General features: G+C 48.4%; 1 protein-coding gene across 2 annotated transcripts in view; it reads left to right on the top strand.

Annotated features, from left to right (window-relative positions):
- Positions 1-1,521: 1,521 nt before the first annotated feature.
- The window catches only part of MTMR11 (myotubularin related protein 11), a 36,693-nt gene continuing 21,014 nt past the window's right edge, over positions 1,522-17,200 (top strand). Inside the window, exons 1-5 of one of the 2 annotated variants that reach the window (XM_053278285.1) lie at positions 1,522-2,140; positions 10,490-10,565; positions 12,445-12,581; positions 12,773-12,845; positions 13,560-13,702. In XM_053278285.1, the coding sequence (XP_053134260.1) occupies positions 2,084-2,140; positions 10,490-10,565; positions 12,445-12,581; positions 12,773-12,845; positions 13,560-13,702 (486 nt within the window). In that variant the 5' untranslated portion in view covers positions 1,522-2,083. The remainder of the gene's footprint in view (positions 2,141-10,489; positions 10,566-12,444; positions 12,582-12,772; positions 12,846-13,559; positions 13,703-17,200) is intronic. The other variant, XM_053278284.1, reaches the window with a different exon arrangement.

The following is a 17,200-nucleotide window of genomic DNA, read 5'->3' as shown; positions in this document are numbered from 1 at the left end:
GCCGCTGCCAGCCTGGGTAGACAATACTGAGCTAGATGGACCAAGGGTCGGACTCCATATATGGCAGCTTCCTCAGCTGCTATGGGACCTTTGCTCTCGTTGTGGGGTGGGCCCATTGCTGATATCTATCTATATCTATATCTATATCTGTATCTATATCTATCTATATATCTCCCACTTTTTCTTTGGAGGAGTTATGGTTACCTGGTTATGTTTAGGCTGAGAGATAAGCAATTGGTCCAGAGTCACCCAGTGAGTTTCATGGCTGAATGGGGATTTGAACTCAGGTCTCCCCAGACTCTAACCTCTACATCACACTGGCTCTCATCATCAGGACTCAGAGCACCCAGAGCTGATGGGTGCTCCTGATCTGCATGTCCTTCGAGAACTTGTTCCTACTTTCAGAGTGGAGCCAATCCCTGGGGGAGGCCAGAGGTCCTGGCCAGGGGTCTGCACAAACCCCACCTGCACACACCCTTTGCTTTAGGTTGTAGCTAGAGTTGCCATGTCCCCCGGAATTTAGGGTAGCCCCCGGATTTTGGCTCCTCCACCCGGCTGCTCAATTCCACCCAGATTGACATGGATTTCAAAAGCACTGCCCGGATTTTACTCTGGATCCAATCACACGGGAGGGCAGAGAAGGAAGGGGAAAGTATACAAATCTGTCCAATCAAGCAATCAATAAAATGCAAATTAGTTGCCGCATAATTTGTATAATATGCACATTAGGCCACCTGGATTTGGGAAGCTTGCATATAGCAACCTAAGTTGTAGCCCCCCACGTCCCCTCTGCCTCTGCCCTCAGAGGTGCTCTTACCCCTGGACTTCGGGGCCCAAGTCCAGGGCCTCCACAGTCCTTGGGGCCCCCCAAATCCTCTTTAGTCTGTCTCAGTGGGGAGGGGACCTCCAAAAGCCTTCAGGTCCAGGCTCCAAGATGATGATGATGATGGTGATGATGATGATGAATAATTCGATTTCTATACTGCCCTTCCAAAAATGACTCAAGGTGGTTTACACAGAGCAATAATAAATAAATAAGATTACCTAGGTGTGCACCTCTGCCTGTATCTCTTCCTTTCTCTCAGGAGCTGAGGGGGTTATCCCCTGCCTGCCCCCCACCCCTTGTGAACCACCACCCTGTACAGCAGCTAAGCCCTCTCCCCAGTCACACAGGGGGCGCGGCAGAAATAAGCCCACTTGCATAGACATCCCCAAGCTGACACACAGAGACACACACAGCGTTGCCGCCCAAGTTCGAGTAACTCCCCTCTCTGTCCCCTGCCCTCTGTCCATCCCTCATCGCCCTCTTCCCGGGCGATGAAGGAGCCTCGGATGTAAGCTCCTCGGGGCGGAGCAGCACAGCCACCTTCCCAGCTCTGCAGAGAACCCTGCGCGCGCTGAGGGCGCCCCCCGCCTGCGCCAGGCGTAATCCATCCCCCCGGCCGAGCCCTCATTTCGCAGGAGGAGGAGGAGAGGGAGGAGGAGCCTTCTCCTTTAACGCCGCAGCCAGCCACGTGGGTCTCTCTCTCTCTCTCTCTCTCTCTCCCTGTCTTGCCTGCTCCTTCTTCGGTGCTGCTGCTGCTGCTGCTTCTTGCAGGCTGGCTGGCTGCGTGTCAGTTTCACCAGAGTCCGGTTGGCGATGATGATGGCGACCAAACGGTCCTCCTGACCAGCCCCAATCAGGAAGCAGGAGAAGGACGGAGCCCCCCCGCCTCTTTTCCTCCCCACCCCCTCCTCCCGGCCTCCTTTCTTTCTGGGAATGAAAAAAAGGGATCCTGCTTAACATTCACCCTCTCCTCTCGCTCTGCTCAGAGGGGCCCCTCTCTCCGCATACAGAGCAGCCTGGCTGCATTTTGAACGGCTGCTGCTTGCTGCAGCTGCACCAGAAAGCAGCGGAACGCCTGGAGACAGGAAGGAACCTCGCAAGCCACCACTCCTCCGGATCCTTCGCGCGTTGGCTGCGTTTCTTCCGAATTCTGCCTCTGAGAGACCTCCATCCCTCCCCGTTCCGTCTCCCTCTCCTTCTTTCCTTCGGCTCTCCAGAAGATCCCCATTCTTTTATGGGGCAGGAGGAGACACGGCCATGCTCTCCAGTTCCAAAAACTCTTTTAAGATTAAGCAGCCTCTTCAGGATACAGGGGTAAGTGGGATGGTTTTGCAAGCCTCGTGATGAAAATGGGTTTTCTGTGCTTCCCCCCCCCCCGTGTGTGTACTGTTTTGTTTTTTTTTGTTTTTCTGTGTGTGGTGGTGGGTTTAGGAAGTGTGCTTTTTTGTTTGGTTCTTTGCAACATGGAAATGATGTTTGATGTTTGGGGTGGAGAGAGAGATAGAGATAGAGAGAGAGCATAGGGGGTGATTCTGAAGACATGGGCTGACATCTTGGTTGGGTTGCTCAATAGTCCCACACTTGGGAGCGACTCTCAAGGATTACTGAATTTCAACAGTACTTCCTCTAGTAAATAGTTGGGCTGTCAGCCACTGAAAATAATAGCCCCAACGCCAAAAACCGCAGTGTGTTGGAAGAAGGCAGATTATTGACAGTTGGGCCTTGTGAGCGTCTCCGCTGGGTCTTGAGGATCTCTCTATGAATCGCATGGACCTGGCTCTCCCAGATCTGAGTTGATCTTGTGCTGGAGGATTACATTACATGGCGTCCAGTCTGAATGAAGAGGTCCGAGTTAGATTTCTCTCTCTCTCGCCCACACCCACAGCCTCTTCTGATTTTCCGCAGACTTAAAAAAATGTACCCACCCACCCACCCCCGAACACACCCTCATGCATTTGGTCGCGACATGCTTGTGTAAGCAGCACGAGCAGACGTGTTTAGATGATCTCTTGTGATCTCTGGAATATGCAGCTACCTCTCCTGGAGGTAGAAGTGGAATCGATTCCATGCACAGATCGCTGAGTGGGTTCGTGGCATGTGCATTTACCAGTCAGGAGGAAAGCCTTCCAGCTATTTTTATTTTATTTTATTAGTTAGTTGAACGTACATTTATATGCATTTTTTTTTAAAAATGTAAAAATACTGCCCCATACAAAAAAAATCCCCGAGCAGTTCACAATATTAAAAACCATTAAAACATTAACATAATTTAAGATACAATACAGACTCCCTAAACTGAAGCTTTAAAACTATAAACTGAAAGCCTAGGTTTTTAGGTCTAGGAAGCAAAATATTTGGCAGGCATTAGATCTCTCCTCCCTGCCACCTTTCCAGATATCCCAAGCCCCTTCACCCAAAACACACACAATGGGTCACTCCAGACCTGAGATCCAAAGTCTTCACTCTTTTGGAATTCCACCCCACAATCCCTGGAAAGGAAACTTCTCCTGCACAATCCTAAATGAAAGGAATCGGAGCTGTACAAGAGCAATTGATGTCACAGAATGCCTATGACCTCAAGAGCTGATGATGTCACCGGCATATGCCAGTTGCTGGCAAGTTACCTGGTGCACCTAGGTAATTTTAGAGCCTGGCCCTAAATGCCTTTGGAGGCTTCCAGTCCACAGCAAATTAAGCATCATCATGCACTGCCGGGCGACCACACCACCTGGGACAGACTAGAGGATTTGGGGGGCCCCAGGGACTGTGGAGGCCCTGGATTTCGGCCCCAAAGTCCAGTGGTAAAGCTCCTCTGACTGGTTACCGCATGGCAGCCCTTCCGTCAATTCCGGTGCAGGGAAACGTTCTAGTGGATTGGGCCTCTCTGAAACTGGGGCAATAACTTATTACTAGAAGCAGCTGTTTGCTGCACTCAATTTTATTATTATTATTATTATTATTATTATTATTATTATTATTATTTTACACAGTCAGACAGGTGTTATTGACTGGTTTGTTTTATCCAGACATCGAGTCCTTCCCAAGGACCTGGGATGCCAGAATTTTATTGTCAATGTTGTTGCTGTTGTTATAGATATCGTCGCAGAATATAGGCTGTTCCCAGTAAAGCTGTTTTTTGTAATTGGGTGATGGTAATTTCTGTGGCCCCGATGGTGTTGAGGTGCTCTTCAAGGTCTTTTGGAACTGCACCCAGGGTTCCAGCACTGGGATTATTTTGGTCTTTTTCTGCCACAGCCTTTCCATTTCAATTTGTAGATCTTTGTATTTGGTGATTTTTTTCTATTTCTTTTTCTTCTATTCTGCTGTTATTTATTTGTTTGTTTGTTTGTTTATTTTTACATTTTAAATTTCCCTCCTAAATAACTGGAAACGAGAGATATAAACTGTATCCACACATTTTTATTATTATTATTTTAAAAGCCCAGTTGCTTGTGTTTTGTTTTTGTTTTGTTTTCTTTTGACTGACTCGAAAACAAGTCATGACTTGGATTACAGGCTGCTTTGTCATGTGTTTTAATACATCTGATTGTGTACTTTGGAAAGATTTCCCCCGCTCCCAGCGTCTCAGACTTCTGTGTCTGTTTTCCCCTGTTTGGTCTCCAAACTTGGATTTTTTTCTTTTCCCCTCCTAGTGATAATTTTAGAAGTGGGTGGTTTTTATTTTATTTTTTTTATTTTTGGTGTACATTATGTACTCTGCTGCAGAGTGCTTCAGCAGGGCAGCGTTCCCATTAATGATTCACAAACCTTCTAAAGAATGTTTTTAAAAAAATAAAAGAATCCTCTCGCTGGCCCTCGAAACGTCTCGAGCCGGCCGGTAGCTAGGGAACCCTCGGCTTGGCCTCCGTCTTCCATTCTTTCAATAGCACATTTCTTCACCCAGGCTTTTAATTAGATTTACGGCGTTCATTTTTAATGTTGGTTTTAAATGCTTTTAAGGTTACTGAATTTAAAGCTTAAATGATTTTAATTGTTCAGTGTTTTAAATGATTTCAATTGTCAACCGCCCAAAGATGCAAGTTTTGGGCAGTGTAAAAATATGTTAAATTAAAAATAGATAGATAGATAGATACATACATACATACCCTGGCTAAGTACAGATTTCAGTTGCTGACTCCTGCGTAGCCGAGAAAGCAAGGCCAGAGGGAGCAGGTTGAAGGCTGGTCCTTGGTGAAGGATCACTCTCTTCCCAGCATATAGTTCTTTAAAAACGGGTTGATGCATATTTTCCGTTCTTCAGAACCAAATGTCAGCGCATTGGCTGGCGGTGGCCTGTGTTTGGCCGCCGCCCTGGCCCCGCCCCCACATCTGACACCAGATGCAGGGGCCCAGCTAGCCACGCCCCCACGTCTGACGTGGGGGCGTGGTCTTCCTCCCAAACGGGGCCGCGCAGCCCCGTTGGGAGATCGGCCCTGCTGCGCTGGCAGAGCGGGCCGATTTTGTTCCAAATGGGGCCGAGCGGCCCCTCTTGGGAGCGAAACACCGCTCCCCGTGTCGGACGTCAGATGCGAGGGGCGTGTCGGGGCCGTGACTGGCAGCAGCCCGTGTTCTTTGAACCCCTGCTAACTTGGCAAAGGGGCACCTTTTAATGTGGTGATTATCTTGATTTAGCAGGGGGAGAGTAACTGGCCCTCTCCGTCCCCAGCACAGGACCTCCAGTGACTGTTGCTGGTGTCTGTCTTATGTTTCTTTTTAGTTTGTGAGCCCTTTGGGGACAGGGAGCCATCTTATTTATTTATTATTTCTCTGTGTAAACTGCCCTGAGCCATTTTTGGAAGGGCGGTATAGAAATCAAATTAATAATAAGAATAAATAATAATAAAAAGCAGCTTTACTGGGAACAGCCTATATTCTGCGACGATATCTATAACAATTGACAATAAAATTCTGGCATCCGAGGTCCTTGGGAAGGACTCAATGTCTGGATAAAACAAACCAGTCAATAACACCTGTCTGACTGTGTAAACAAGAAATAATAATAATAGTAATAATAAACAACCCATTTGCCCAGTGGTGGCTCTGCCCCTGTTTCCAAGGAAGGCCTGGCTTTCTCCCTGGACTCTCTGCTCTCACTTTCTCTCGCTTCCTGCCTGCATTCTTTGAATAATCAAAGGCTGTTTTCCAGCTGAAAGGAGAAGAATGAACCAAGGGAGCCAAAATGCTTGTAAGGCTGCTTTGAGGGCACAGGGTGTGTGCTGCTGGAACCCAGCGTTCTTTTTCGGCTTGCAAGAGGAGAGAGAGGCCATGTGACTTTTGCTCTTGGCTTAAGAGCACGAGGGGCGAACTTCTTTGCCGGGCGTTTCTCGAATCATTTCGGTTAGAAAATGATCCAGGTGTTCGCCCTTGAGGACAGGACTGCGCCACCGAAGAACCAGGGGCCGGATCCAGCCCGTGGGGACTTTTTGGCTGGTCTGCACGTGTAGGAACATCTTGAGCCAGGGCACCCCACAAAGGCAGAGATGAGGCGGGAGAAAGCAGCGGCTTTGCAGGCAGAGGGTCCCAGGTTCAATCCCTGGCAGCATCTCCGGGTAGGGCTGGGAAAGACTCCTGCTTCAAACCTTGGAGAGCTGCTACCAGTCAGTGCAGACAATACTGAGCTAGATGGACCAAGGGCTTGACTCGGCAGGAAGCCGCTTCCTGTGTTCCTAAGGAGCATCCACACATAGCTCGGTGGTGGAGCGTCTGCTTGGCATGCAGAAGGTTTCAGGCTCAAGCCCTGACAGCATCGCCAGATAGGGCTGGGAAAGACTCCCGCCTGATATCTTGGAGAGCCGCTGCCCGTCACAGCAGGCAGTACTGAGTTAGATGGACCAGTGGTGCAAGGCAACTTCGTGTGTCCCTATGTTCAGAGCGTCACTCTTTCGGCCTGTTCCCTCTTCTCCACCCTCTGTCTTCTCCAGAAAATGCCTTCCAGCACTACCCAATGCATGTTTGGAAAGGAAAGGTTGTGCCGTCGAGTCGGTGTCGACTCGTGACGACCACAGAGCCAGGAAGCTTGTCTTTGGTAGAATACAGGAAGGGTTGACCATTGCCATGTCCCACGCAGTATGAGAGGATGCCTTTCAGCATCTTCCTGTATCGCTGCTGCCCGATATAGGAGTTTCCTCTAGGTAAGTGTGCCTAGGATTGCAACCTGAAAGTAACGGTGGTTTAGGGAGAGGAGAGGAATTGGCATTTGTTTGGGGCTGGCGTGCCCTCCGGGTGCCCCACTGTCTGAGCAGAGAAAGGGCCAATTTTCTGGTTATTGTCTGTGGTTAAAATTGTGGGTCCCTTGATGAGGGGACAAGATCCACAAGTGACTCATCGTTGTTTTGATGCTGGCTTTGGGCCGAAATAAACAAATACATACATACAGAGTTGTTTTGATTAATATTTTTAAGAATTACGTTGTCCACTAGCTTAGATGACTTTAAAGAAGGAGGAGCGCTGATCTTGTGGCAGCAAGCATGATTTGCCCTCTTTGCTAAGCAGGGCCCACCCTGGCTTGCATTTGAATGGGAGACTAGAAGTGTGAGCACTGGAAGATCTTCCCCTTCTTAGGGGATGGAGCCGCTCTGGGAAGAGCAGAAGGTTCTAAGTTCCCTCCCTGGCAGCATCTCCAAGATAGGGCAGAGAGAGATTCCTGCCAGCAACCTTGGAAAAGTCGCTGCCGGTCCGAGCAGACAATACTAACCTAGACGGACCAATGGACTGACTCAATATGTGGCAGCTTCATATGTTCATAAGGGTTATACGTATTGATGGAAGAGCAGTGGCTACTAACCCGGATAGCTAAATGGAACTTCCCATCTCCAGGGGTAGATGATTTATTTATTTATATTGTATTTTCTTGAATCCTAGTGTGTTTCCCCCCCAAGTTCTTTGAAGTTAGAAAGGGTGTGTGTGTGTGTGTGTGTGTGTGTGTGTGTCTTAAATTCAGAGTGCTCTTCCTCTCAGGTACAAATTGAACTTAAACTGTAATTTTTAAGGGGGTCATCTTAAATTCAGAGTAGGCTTCTGTTTGGGTAAATACGGCATGTTTATCCCACCCTGCTTGCAAGGAACTCAGGGCAGCATACATGGTCCCGTCTCCCCCACTTTTATCCTCATTACAACCCTGTATGGTAGATCAGTCTGAGAGAGCGAGAGAGAGAGCAACTGGCCCACGGCTACCCAGTGAGTTTCAAAGCTGAGGGGGAATTCGAACCAGGATCCCCTAAGTCCTAGTCTGCTAACTTCTTAACCACTACACCATATTGATGTGCCAGTTCCTGAGAGGACAGCGGCAAAGGGCTTCATGCCAGCTTGTGGGCGCCTTGAAAGCATCTGGCTGTCCTCTGTTGGAAGCAGGATACTAGTCTAGAGGGAGCTTTGGTCTGAATCAGCAGGAGTCTTTGTACGAGCAGCTTAGTACCAGTTAATGGACAAGCTGGAAAGGATGAATAGGAGAAAGACAAAGATGGCAGAGAGCTGAAGAAGCACATTCTCAGGAAAAGCTGAAGGAAGTGACTGTTTAGAGGGGAAACAGAAGGGGCCCAGATTTGCTGACAGCATTGAAGGAAGGGGGAGAAAGCAACTGTGAGCCTTTTTGTTGGGGACAGGACAAGAAGCAATGGATTTGAGCTATAGGGAGGGAGGTGGGGGGGAAAGAGTCTAAAAAACAAGGTCTTTGAAAAGAGGATAAACAGTCCTCCAGGGAGGTCATAGAATCTTTTCCCTAGAACTGGCTACTGATGAAGGGAATTTGGAGAATCTTTCTTAGGCACCCAAAGGGTTTCAACAGCACTGGCAAAAGTTTCTCGGGGGGCTTCTGCCTTAGAGGCGATCAAGAAATGCTTGGACGAGTGTCCATCAGGAACCCATTGGATTAAGGACAGCCCGCTTCTCTGCAGGGCAATGAGAGTTAAATAAATCCATGAAAAAGGAAGGAGAAATTTCTGAGCTAGTCTTGGAAAGACTACCAACAGAGGAACAGGAATCAGCTAAAAATCCAGAAGATGTGGGGGAAAGAAAATAGGAACCCAGGACCATAGGAAGCTGTCTTCTATCGAGTCTGACCCTCGGTTCATCTAGCTCAGTATTGTCTGCACAGACTGGCAGCAGCTTCTCCAAGGATGCAGTTAGGAGTCTCTCTCAGCCCTCTCTGGAGATGCTGCCAGGGAGGGAACCTGGGACCTTCTGCATGCAAGCAGGCAGATGCTCTTCCCAGAGCGGCCCCATCTCCGAAGGGGAATCTTGCGGTGCTCACACATGTAGTCTCCCATTCAAATGCAAACCAGGGTGGGCCCTGCTTAGCAAAGGGGACAACTTATGCTAGTGACCACAAGCCCAGCTCTCCTCCTGAAATGATTAACAAGTTACCTAGTCTGGGACAAAAAGTCATAGCCTCTCTTCTGTCCTTTAAGAAGCTCCTGCAAACTTATCTTTTTTGCCCGGCTTTTAGTTTTTAACGTTTGTGGGGAGGTGCCCCCCCACTTTCTCTCCCCCACTTTCCCCCCTTCTCTTGTGTTCATTGTTGTTTTAATTTATGTAAACCTCCTTGAGTATAGGGAAGTCAGGCAGTCAATAAATTTGCTCAATCAATCAATCAATAATAGCTGGGCCTCTTTCCCTATGCAAGGCATATCTGCTCTAGGGTCCTCCAGGTTTTACACACATCTCATAAAAACATAAGAACAGCCCTACTGGATCAGGCCCGAGGCCCATCTAGTCCAGCATCCTGTTTCACACAGTGGCCCACCAGATGCTGCTGGAAGCCCACAGGCAGGAGCTGAGGGCATGCCCTCTCATCTGTTGTTACTCCCCTGCAACTGGCACTCAGAGGCATCCTGCCTTTGAGGCTGGAGGTGGCCTATAGCCCTCCGACTAGTAGCCATTGATAGACCCCCTCCTCCATGAAGTTATCCAAACCCTTCTTAAAGCCATCCAGGTTGTTGGCTGTCACCACATCTTGTGGCAGAGAAATCCACACGTTGATTATGAGTTGTGTGAACAAGTACCTCCATTTGTTGGTCCTAAACTTCCTGGCAACCAATTTCATGGGATGACCCCTGGTTCTAGTGTTATGTGAGAGGGAGAGAAATTTTTCTCTATCCATTTTCTCCAAACCATGCATGATTTTAGAGACCTCCACCTAATGGCACAGCGGGAAATGACTTGCCTAGCAAGCATGAGGTTGCCGGTTCGAATCCCCGCTGGTATGTTTCCCAGACTATGGGTAACTCCTATATTGGGCAGCAGCGATATAGGAAGGTGCTGAAAGCCATCATCTCACACTGCGTGGGAGGAGGCAATGGTCAACCCCTCCTGTAGACCCCTTCTTTGGTAGAAACCAAAGAAAATTTTAGGACTCTGTGAGCTCCAGGAATCTACACCGACTCAAGGGCACACTTTACCTATCGTGTCTCCCCACAGTCGTCTTTTTTCCTAAACTAAAAAGCCCCAGGTGTTGTAGCCTTGCCTCATAAGGAAGGTGCTCCAGGACCCTGATCATCTGGGTTGCCCTCTTCTGCACCTTTTCCTTTATATCCATGAAGAAATAACTTACTGCCCTTCACAACATCCCTCACTAGATCCCTGAGCCCTGAGGTCTCTCTGGTTTGGCATTCTCTGATTGACTTCTCCCACCCACGCCTTCTCTTCTGCCTCCCTCCCTCCTTGTAGCCCAAGGGCCGAAGGTCTTCCAACGACATGAACGACAAGAGGAACCGGAACTCCCCGGCTCTCCAGTGTATTCCAGGTACTGGAAAACTCAAATCTGTTTTGGGAAAGAGGGTGGGATCTTCAACATGCGATTCCCCGTAACGGGCCATGGCATTGCGATGGGTAGATCCAGAGCCACTTTGGCCATTTCTGTGTCAGAAGTGAACCTAGCATGGAGCGTTTTTCAGACAGCAGGCTTACCGTGGGTTTACCGCAAGGCTTTACTGTGAGTTTGGGGCATAACGGATACTCCGACACCAAAAGAGGATTTATTTATTTTTTACCCTGGACATAAATCCGGGGTAAATCCATAACTCCGCTTCTTGCTGGGTGAAGCAGCCTGGGTGAGATGCTTAAAATCCGGGTGGAGCCCAGAATTCCAGGGGGCATGGCAACTCTAGCGGCAGCCTTCCTGTTCTGTTCCTGGGGCCTGGGCATCTTTAGAGCAAGAGAGCTTTATTCCTAGAGAGGTTCTGTTCCTGGGGCCTGGGCATTTTTAGAGCAAGAGAGCTTTATTCCTAGAGAGGTTCTGTTCCTGGGGCCTGGGCATCTCAAGACCAAGAGAGCTTTATTCCTAGAGAGGTTCTGTTCCTAGGGCCTGGGCATCTCAAGACCAAGAGAGCTTTATTCCTAGAGAGGTTCTGTTCCTGGGGCCTGGGCATCTCAAGACCAAGAGAGCTTTATTCCTAGAGAGGCAGTCCCATCACCTCTGCCTCAGAAATCCCACAGCAGGTGACGCTTCTGCGCATGGCAACTGTGGCACTAAGCAGCTTGTGAACCCACCCTCAGAGAAGCAAGCATGTTCCTAAATACCTCACACGCTTGACAATGGATATACAAATACAATGGATATCTATATACCACTTTCCAACCAAAGTTCCCAAAGCAGTTTACATAGACAAAAATAAATAAAACGGCTCCCTGTCCCCAAAGAGCTCACAATCTAAAAGGAAACTTAAGACAGACATCAGCAACCGCCCCTGGAGGGAATGCTGTGCTGGGGATGGAGAGGGCCAGTTGCTCTCCCCCTGCTAAATACAAGAGGATTACCACTTATAAAAGGTGTCTCTTTGCTCTGTTTGCAGGGGAGATTTGCAGCAGCCTCTGATGCAGGGGTGGTGTGGGGAGATTGTGTCCTAAATCTTTGAGCCCAAGATGTTTGCTGCCGCTGAAGACTACTCGGAAATGGCAGTTAGTTAAAAATGCAGCGGCTAAATCAGTGTTGACTGGGCCTGTGTGAAGCTTCGGCCAAAGCCAAATACAACCCAGAGACCTAAGTTTTGGGCGGTATAAAAATACGTTAAATAAAATAAATAAATAAACCCCCTCCATGGCACTGTGTGGAGGCTACCGTTCCCACTGTGCCTTGCCTGGGGCCAGCCCTCTTGGGGCCCTGCACATCTTGGAAGGTGTGCACAGAGTGCTGGGAAGCATGGCCCTCCCCGGGGCTTTCCTCCTGGAGGAAAAGAGAGGGGGCTCTCTCTCTTTCGCTCTCCCGGTTCTGGGGAAAGCGTAGTACTGTCCAGAGTGCGAAATGGCTCTCACGTGGGAGGTTTTTTTGGCCAACGTGGCCCCCGCTTGAAAAATAGGGGTCGTTGGGCTAGATTGCTGCTTAGGACCAGGTGAATGGAATGTATCTTCTTGGCATAAAAGAACTGCATTGACTCCTGGACCATTTCTGGGCAGGATGGAGAGTGCTGCTTTTAAACTTTAAAGCCCTAAACTGCTGGGACCTGGGCAATTTCTTACTTTCTTACACGAAACTGATCCAGGTATTGGAATCGTCCTCGTAGATCCTTCTCTGGGCCTCCCCCCACCCCAGCCCCCCAGCTTTGGAACTTGGCCTCCCTAACCTCCACTGCGACAATCTCTCCTTGGGTTCCCCCTCAACTCTTAATTGATTGTGAACACATCAGGTGAATACATCCAAGAAGAGGCTGCCCACGTGAGGAAGAGCGTCGCTTCTCGAGACGGCGCTGGATACATCCCGGGAACTCTCTACTGCACCAACCTGAGGGTGGCTTTCTTGCCCGACCCATCCCCAGATGCTGAGGTGGGTTGGCAGCCAAATTCTTCTCTGAGCTTCTGCTTCCGGATCGGTGGCTTCTGTGGTGTATGGGAGAGGCTGCCGAAGGCCTCTGTGTTCTTCCAGGAAGTTGTGAAGAGAGATGCTATCGGACATGCAAACTGGCTAAATATAGCTGCTTCTCTCTCTCTCTCTCTCTCTCTCCCTCCTCTCTCTAGGAGTGCACCAGCCACCCCTTCCTGCACACGGACTATGATGTGGCCCTATCCTGCATCGGGAGGCTGGTGGCTGGTAAGACTAAAGGGCTACCAAGCCTGAATTTTCCCCTTTGCTAAGCAGGGTCCACCTGGGTTTGCATTTGAATGGGAGACCATATGTGTGAGCACTCTTAAGATATTCCTCTGAGGGGATGGGGCTCCCCTGGGAAGAGCACCTGCATGTTTGCATGCAAAAAGTCCCAAGTTCCCTCTTCCCCTTCCTCTCCCTCCCCTTCTCTCCCCCCCCTCCCCCCCTCTCTCCCTCCCACTGTATTTATCTGAATCTTAATCCCAGACTAGTTCCCCGCCCCCAAGTTCTTTGATGTTATAAATTGGAGAGTCGTCTTAAATCCAGAGTCCTCTTCCTTTTGATTCAACAGAGGTATAATTTGTATTTAACCTGTATTTTCAAGGGCTTCCTCTTAAATTCAGAGTCCTCTTCTATGCGGGTCAATACGGGCATAATAACGTCCAGCCTTTTCTGATATTTATTTATCCTTACATTTATATCCCGCTCTTCCTCCATGGAAGCTCAGAGTTTTGTTTCTGCTTACTATTACCCTGTGAGGTAGGTTATGCTGAGGGAGAAGTGACTGGCCCGGAGTCATGCATTGAGTGCTGTGGCTGCACGGGGATTTGAACTCGGGTCTCCCCTGTCCTAGTCCAGCACTCTAACCGCTACCCCACGCTGACTCTCCCCGTCATTGCTTTCCCCAGACTTATCTGCCTCCTGTTGTGTTTACCCCAGTGAACAGCTTCACCAAAGCCAAGGTGCTAACGAGTGCCTCCACCCTGAAGTTCAATCCGGAGGAGCTGATTGTCTACTGCCGAGATTTCCGGGTCCTTCGTTTCCGCTTCCACGAGAGCGGCTTGGAGCCTCAGGCCTTCCGGGTGAGTTGTGGGGGAAACCTGGGACTCGGAGGGCAGAGGGATTAGTACAGCCTGGGAACAGCTGCTTTTAGGTGGCACAACGATTTCATTTATTGATTTCACCCCGGCTAACTGGGCAAAGAGGCACCTTTTTAATGTGCTGATTCTCTTGTATTTAGCAGGGGGAGAGTCACTGGCCCTCTCCACCCCCAGCACAGTATCTCCAGCGACCGTGGCAGGTGTCTATCTTATGTTTCTTTTTAGATTGTGAGCCCTTTGGGGACAGGGAGCCATCTTATTTATTTATTATTTCCATGTGTAAACTGCCCTGAGCCATTTTTGGAAGGGCGGTGTAGAAATCGAATGAATGAATAATAATAATAAATAATAATAATGAATATGAATAATGAGTAACCATAACTAGGGCCAATGAGAGGTGGGGGGAAGCCGATCCAAATTACTGGGGCCCGGCGGGCTGGAAGGGAGCCCGGGGCCCAAGAATGTTGCGTAAGTTTTTGTCTCGCCTCCTGCTGCCACCCTGTGCCTTTAAAATAATTCTAGCTGCCATGTGCACAGCCGCAGGGTGGGTGGGCCAAGCACCCCCCTGTGGCAGCAGGTGGAGTGGGAGTGGCCATTGAGCCTGACTGAGTGGGAGTGGCCATTGAGCCCAGTGGCCCTTGAGACTGCAAGGCACTCCAGCGCGCATGCGCAGGTTGAATAGAACGTCAACACTCCACTCAAACGATGGCGGTGTGCTGGAGCGCCTCGCAGTTCTCAGAGTGGCTCAGCGGCCACTGCTCTGCCCGCCACCGCCACGGGGGTGCTCAGCTCACACACCCCCCGCACATGGTGGCTAGAATTATTTTTAAAATTGGCGGTTCGGCCATATGGTGATGGTGGCAGTGGCAGGGGGAGGCCTTGTGGTGGGAGGGCCTTGCAGCGGGGGCCGGAAAAAGTATTTTCGGCGGCCCCGACCGCAACAAAGCCGTCTAAGACCAGTCAAAATGACGCTTTCAAGCCCTCCACAGTCTGGGCACAGGGCAGTTCTTTGGGATCCGCTGGAATATGAATTCAGACTGAGAAATGTAGGGATCTGTCGGTGTCTGAAATGCAGGCCTCCCCCTTTTAAAAGCACTCTGTGCGGCATACGATGGAAAGAACAACCATTCAGCACAAAGCAAAACAGACGGCGTAAAAGAGCAAAGTTTCTGTTCGCAAAGTTCAGTCTTAGTGAATTGAAGCAACTTTAGCCTGTGCTACAGCCACATGTCTAAAATGCCCTTTTGAACACGCAACCTTTGCTTACCTTAGACTTCACTTGACAATTCTGACTTGAAGCTGTTCCTGGAGATATCCCCACCCACCCCCACCCCCTGCTCCCAATATTGTTTACAATACCAAGCCCATTAAATTCTCCAGGATGCGAAGATTCACCTGGGAGCTTTTCCACCCGCGGCTTTTCGTTTGCATCTCCTCTGGAATGAAGGGGGTGCGTTCACATATCGGCCAGATTTACCCTGAAGTCCCTGCAAGTTATTTGGGAGCAGTTCGCACACAATTTGGATTTTTCACTGTGCGTTAAGCGTGTAGCCCTATTTATATCCGGGTTTTAAAAAAAATCCACTTTTTGCATCAGTTTTTGGGGGCAACTTTTGAACTCGCAGTAAAGCCTTCTGTCTGGGGAAACTCCTGGAGATGATTTCTGGAGATTTCAGGCCAGACTGGGACGATTGGCAACCCTGTCTCAGACACGAAAATGTTTGCGGGGAAGCTGAGGTGCATTCTTGTGATTTCGTGTGTTGTGTATTTTTACTGGATGTCTTAATGCTGTGTTGTGAACTGCCCAGAGGACAATTTGTTATGAGGTGGCTAACAAAGTTTATTATTATCGTAGATGATGATGATTATGATGCTGTTTACACACAGTCTGTTACTGCTTTAAAGTACCAAATCAGTAGCAGACTGTGTGTAAATACCATTATAATCATCATCATTATAGAACCGGGAGAGTGAGAGAGAGATTATCGGGCCCTTTCCAAGGGTCTAGGATAAGTAAAGAAAGATTAAAGATCACGTCGTAGTATTCGTGCTGTCCCAAGTAGTGTGGCCTTCTGTAGTTGATGTGTTGTAATTTTATTGATGCCCAAGGTGTCGAGATGGCATTCAAGTTCTTTTGGCACCTATTGGCACCGCTCTTGTTTTCTTTTTCCAGAGCCGCTCAATTTCAGTCTGAAGTCGTTGTATTTAGTTATTTTCTCCAATGGTTTTTCATCGACTCGTCTAGCCCCTGGGATCACAATATCAGTTATCAGAACCCGATTCTTCTCGATGACTGTCAGATCAGGCGTGTTGGGCGCTAAATGCCTATCAGTTTGTATTCGAAAATCCCAAAGGTTTTTTCATTTTCTGTGACCTTCTCAATCGGATGATTCCACCTGTTCTTGCTTGCTGGCCATTTGTAATTCTTGCAAAAGTTCCAGTGGATCATTGCACCATCTTTGTTGTGTCTTTCCTTGTAATCAGTCTATGCAATTTTCTTGCACGGTGTTCAACCGTCTCATCCGCTTCCTTGCATAATCGACACTTACTGTCTTTCTGGGTCTTATCAATATTTTGCTTTTATAACATTTGTTCATAGTTATTGTTCCTGGGCTGCAAAAAATATTACTATTATTGTTTACACACAAACAGACAGACAGGTGTTATTGACTGGTTTGTTTTATCCAGACATCGAGTCCTTCCAAGGACCTGGGATGCCAGAATTTTATTGTCAATGTTGTTGCTGTTGTTATATATATCGTTGCAGAATATAGGCTGTTCCCAGTAAAGTTGCTTTTTATAATTGGCTGATGGTGATTTCTGTGGCCCCGATGGTGTTGAGGTGCTCTTCAAGGTCTTTTGGAACTGCACCCAGGGTGCCAATTACCACTGGGATTATTTTGGTCTTCTTCTGCCACAGCCTTTCAGTTTCAATTTGTAGATCTTTGTATATTGTTGTTTTTTTCTATTTCTTTTTCTTCTATTCTGCTATCCCCTGGTATTGCTATGTCGATTATTTTGACTCGCTTTTCTTTCTTCTCGACTACAGTTATATCTGGTGTATTGTGTGGCAGATGCTTGTCTGTTTGTCATCGGAAGTGCCATAATATTTTTGCTTCTTCATTTTCTTCAACTTTTTCAATTTTATGGTCCCACCAATTTTTGGCTACAGGTCGCTTGTATTTTTTGCAGATGTTCCTGTGTATCATCCCTGCTACCTTGTCATGCCTTTGTTTGTAGTCAGTCTGTGCGATCTTTTTACAACAGCTGATTAGGTGGTCCACTGTTTCATCTGCTTCTTTACAAAGGCGGCACTTGCTGTTTGTTGTGGATTTTTCGACTTTGGCTCTTATTGCATTTGTTCTTAGTGCCTGTTCTTGTGCAGCCAGTAGTAAACCCTGTTTCTTTCTTCAAGTTGCCATTCTTAAGCCATTGCCAGGTCTTGGCGATGTCTGATTTTCCACTTATATTGTGCAAATA

The sequence above is a fragment of the Hemicordylus capensis genome, chromosome 14, assembly GCF_027244095.1.
Source record: "Hemicordylus capensis ecotype Gifberg chromosome 14, rHemCap1.1.pri, whole genome shotgun sequence".
NCBI classification, from domain to species: domain Eukaryota; kingdom Metazoa; phylum Chordata; class Lepidosauria; order Squamata; family Cordylidae; genus Hemicordylus; species Hemicordylus capensis.
This window is presented reverse-complemented; position numbering and strand designations above follow the sequence as displayed.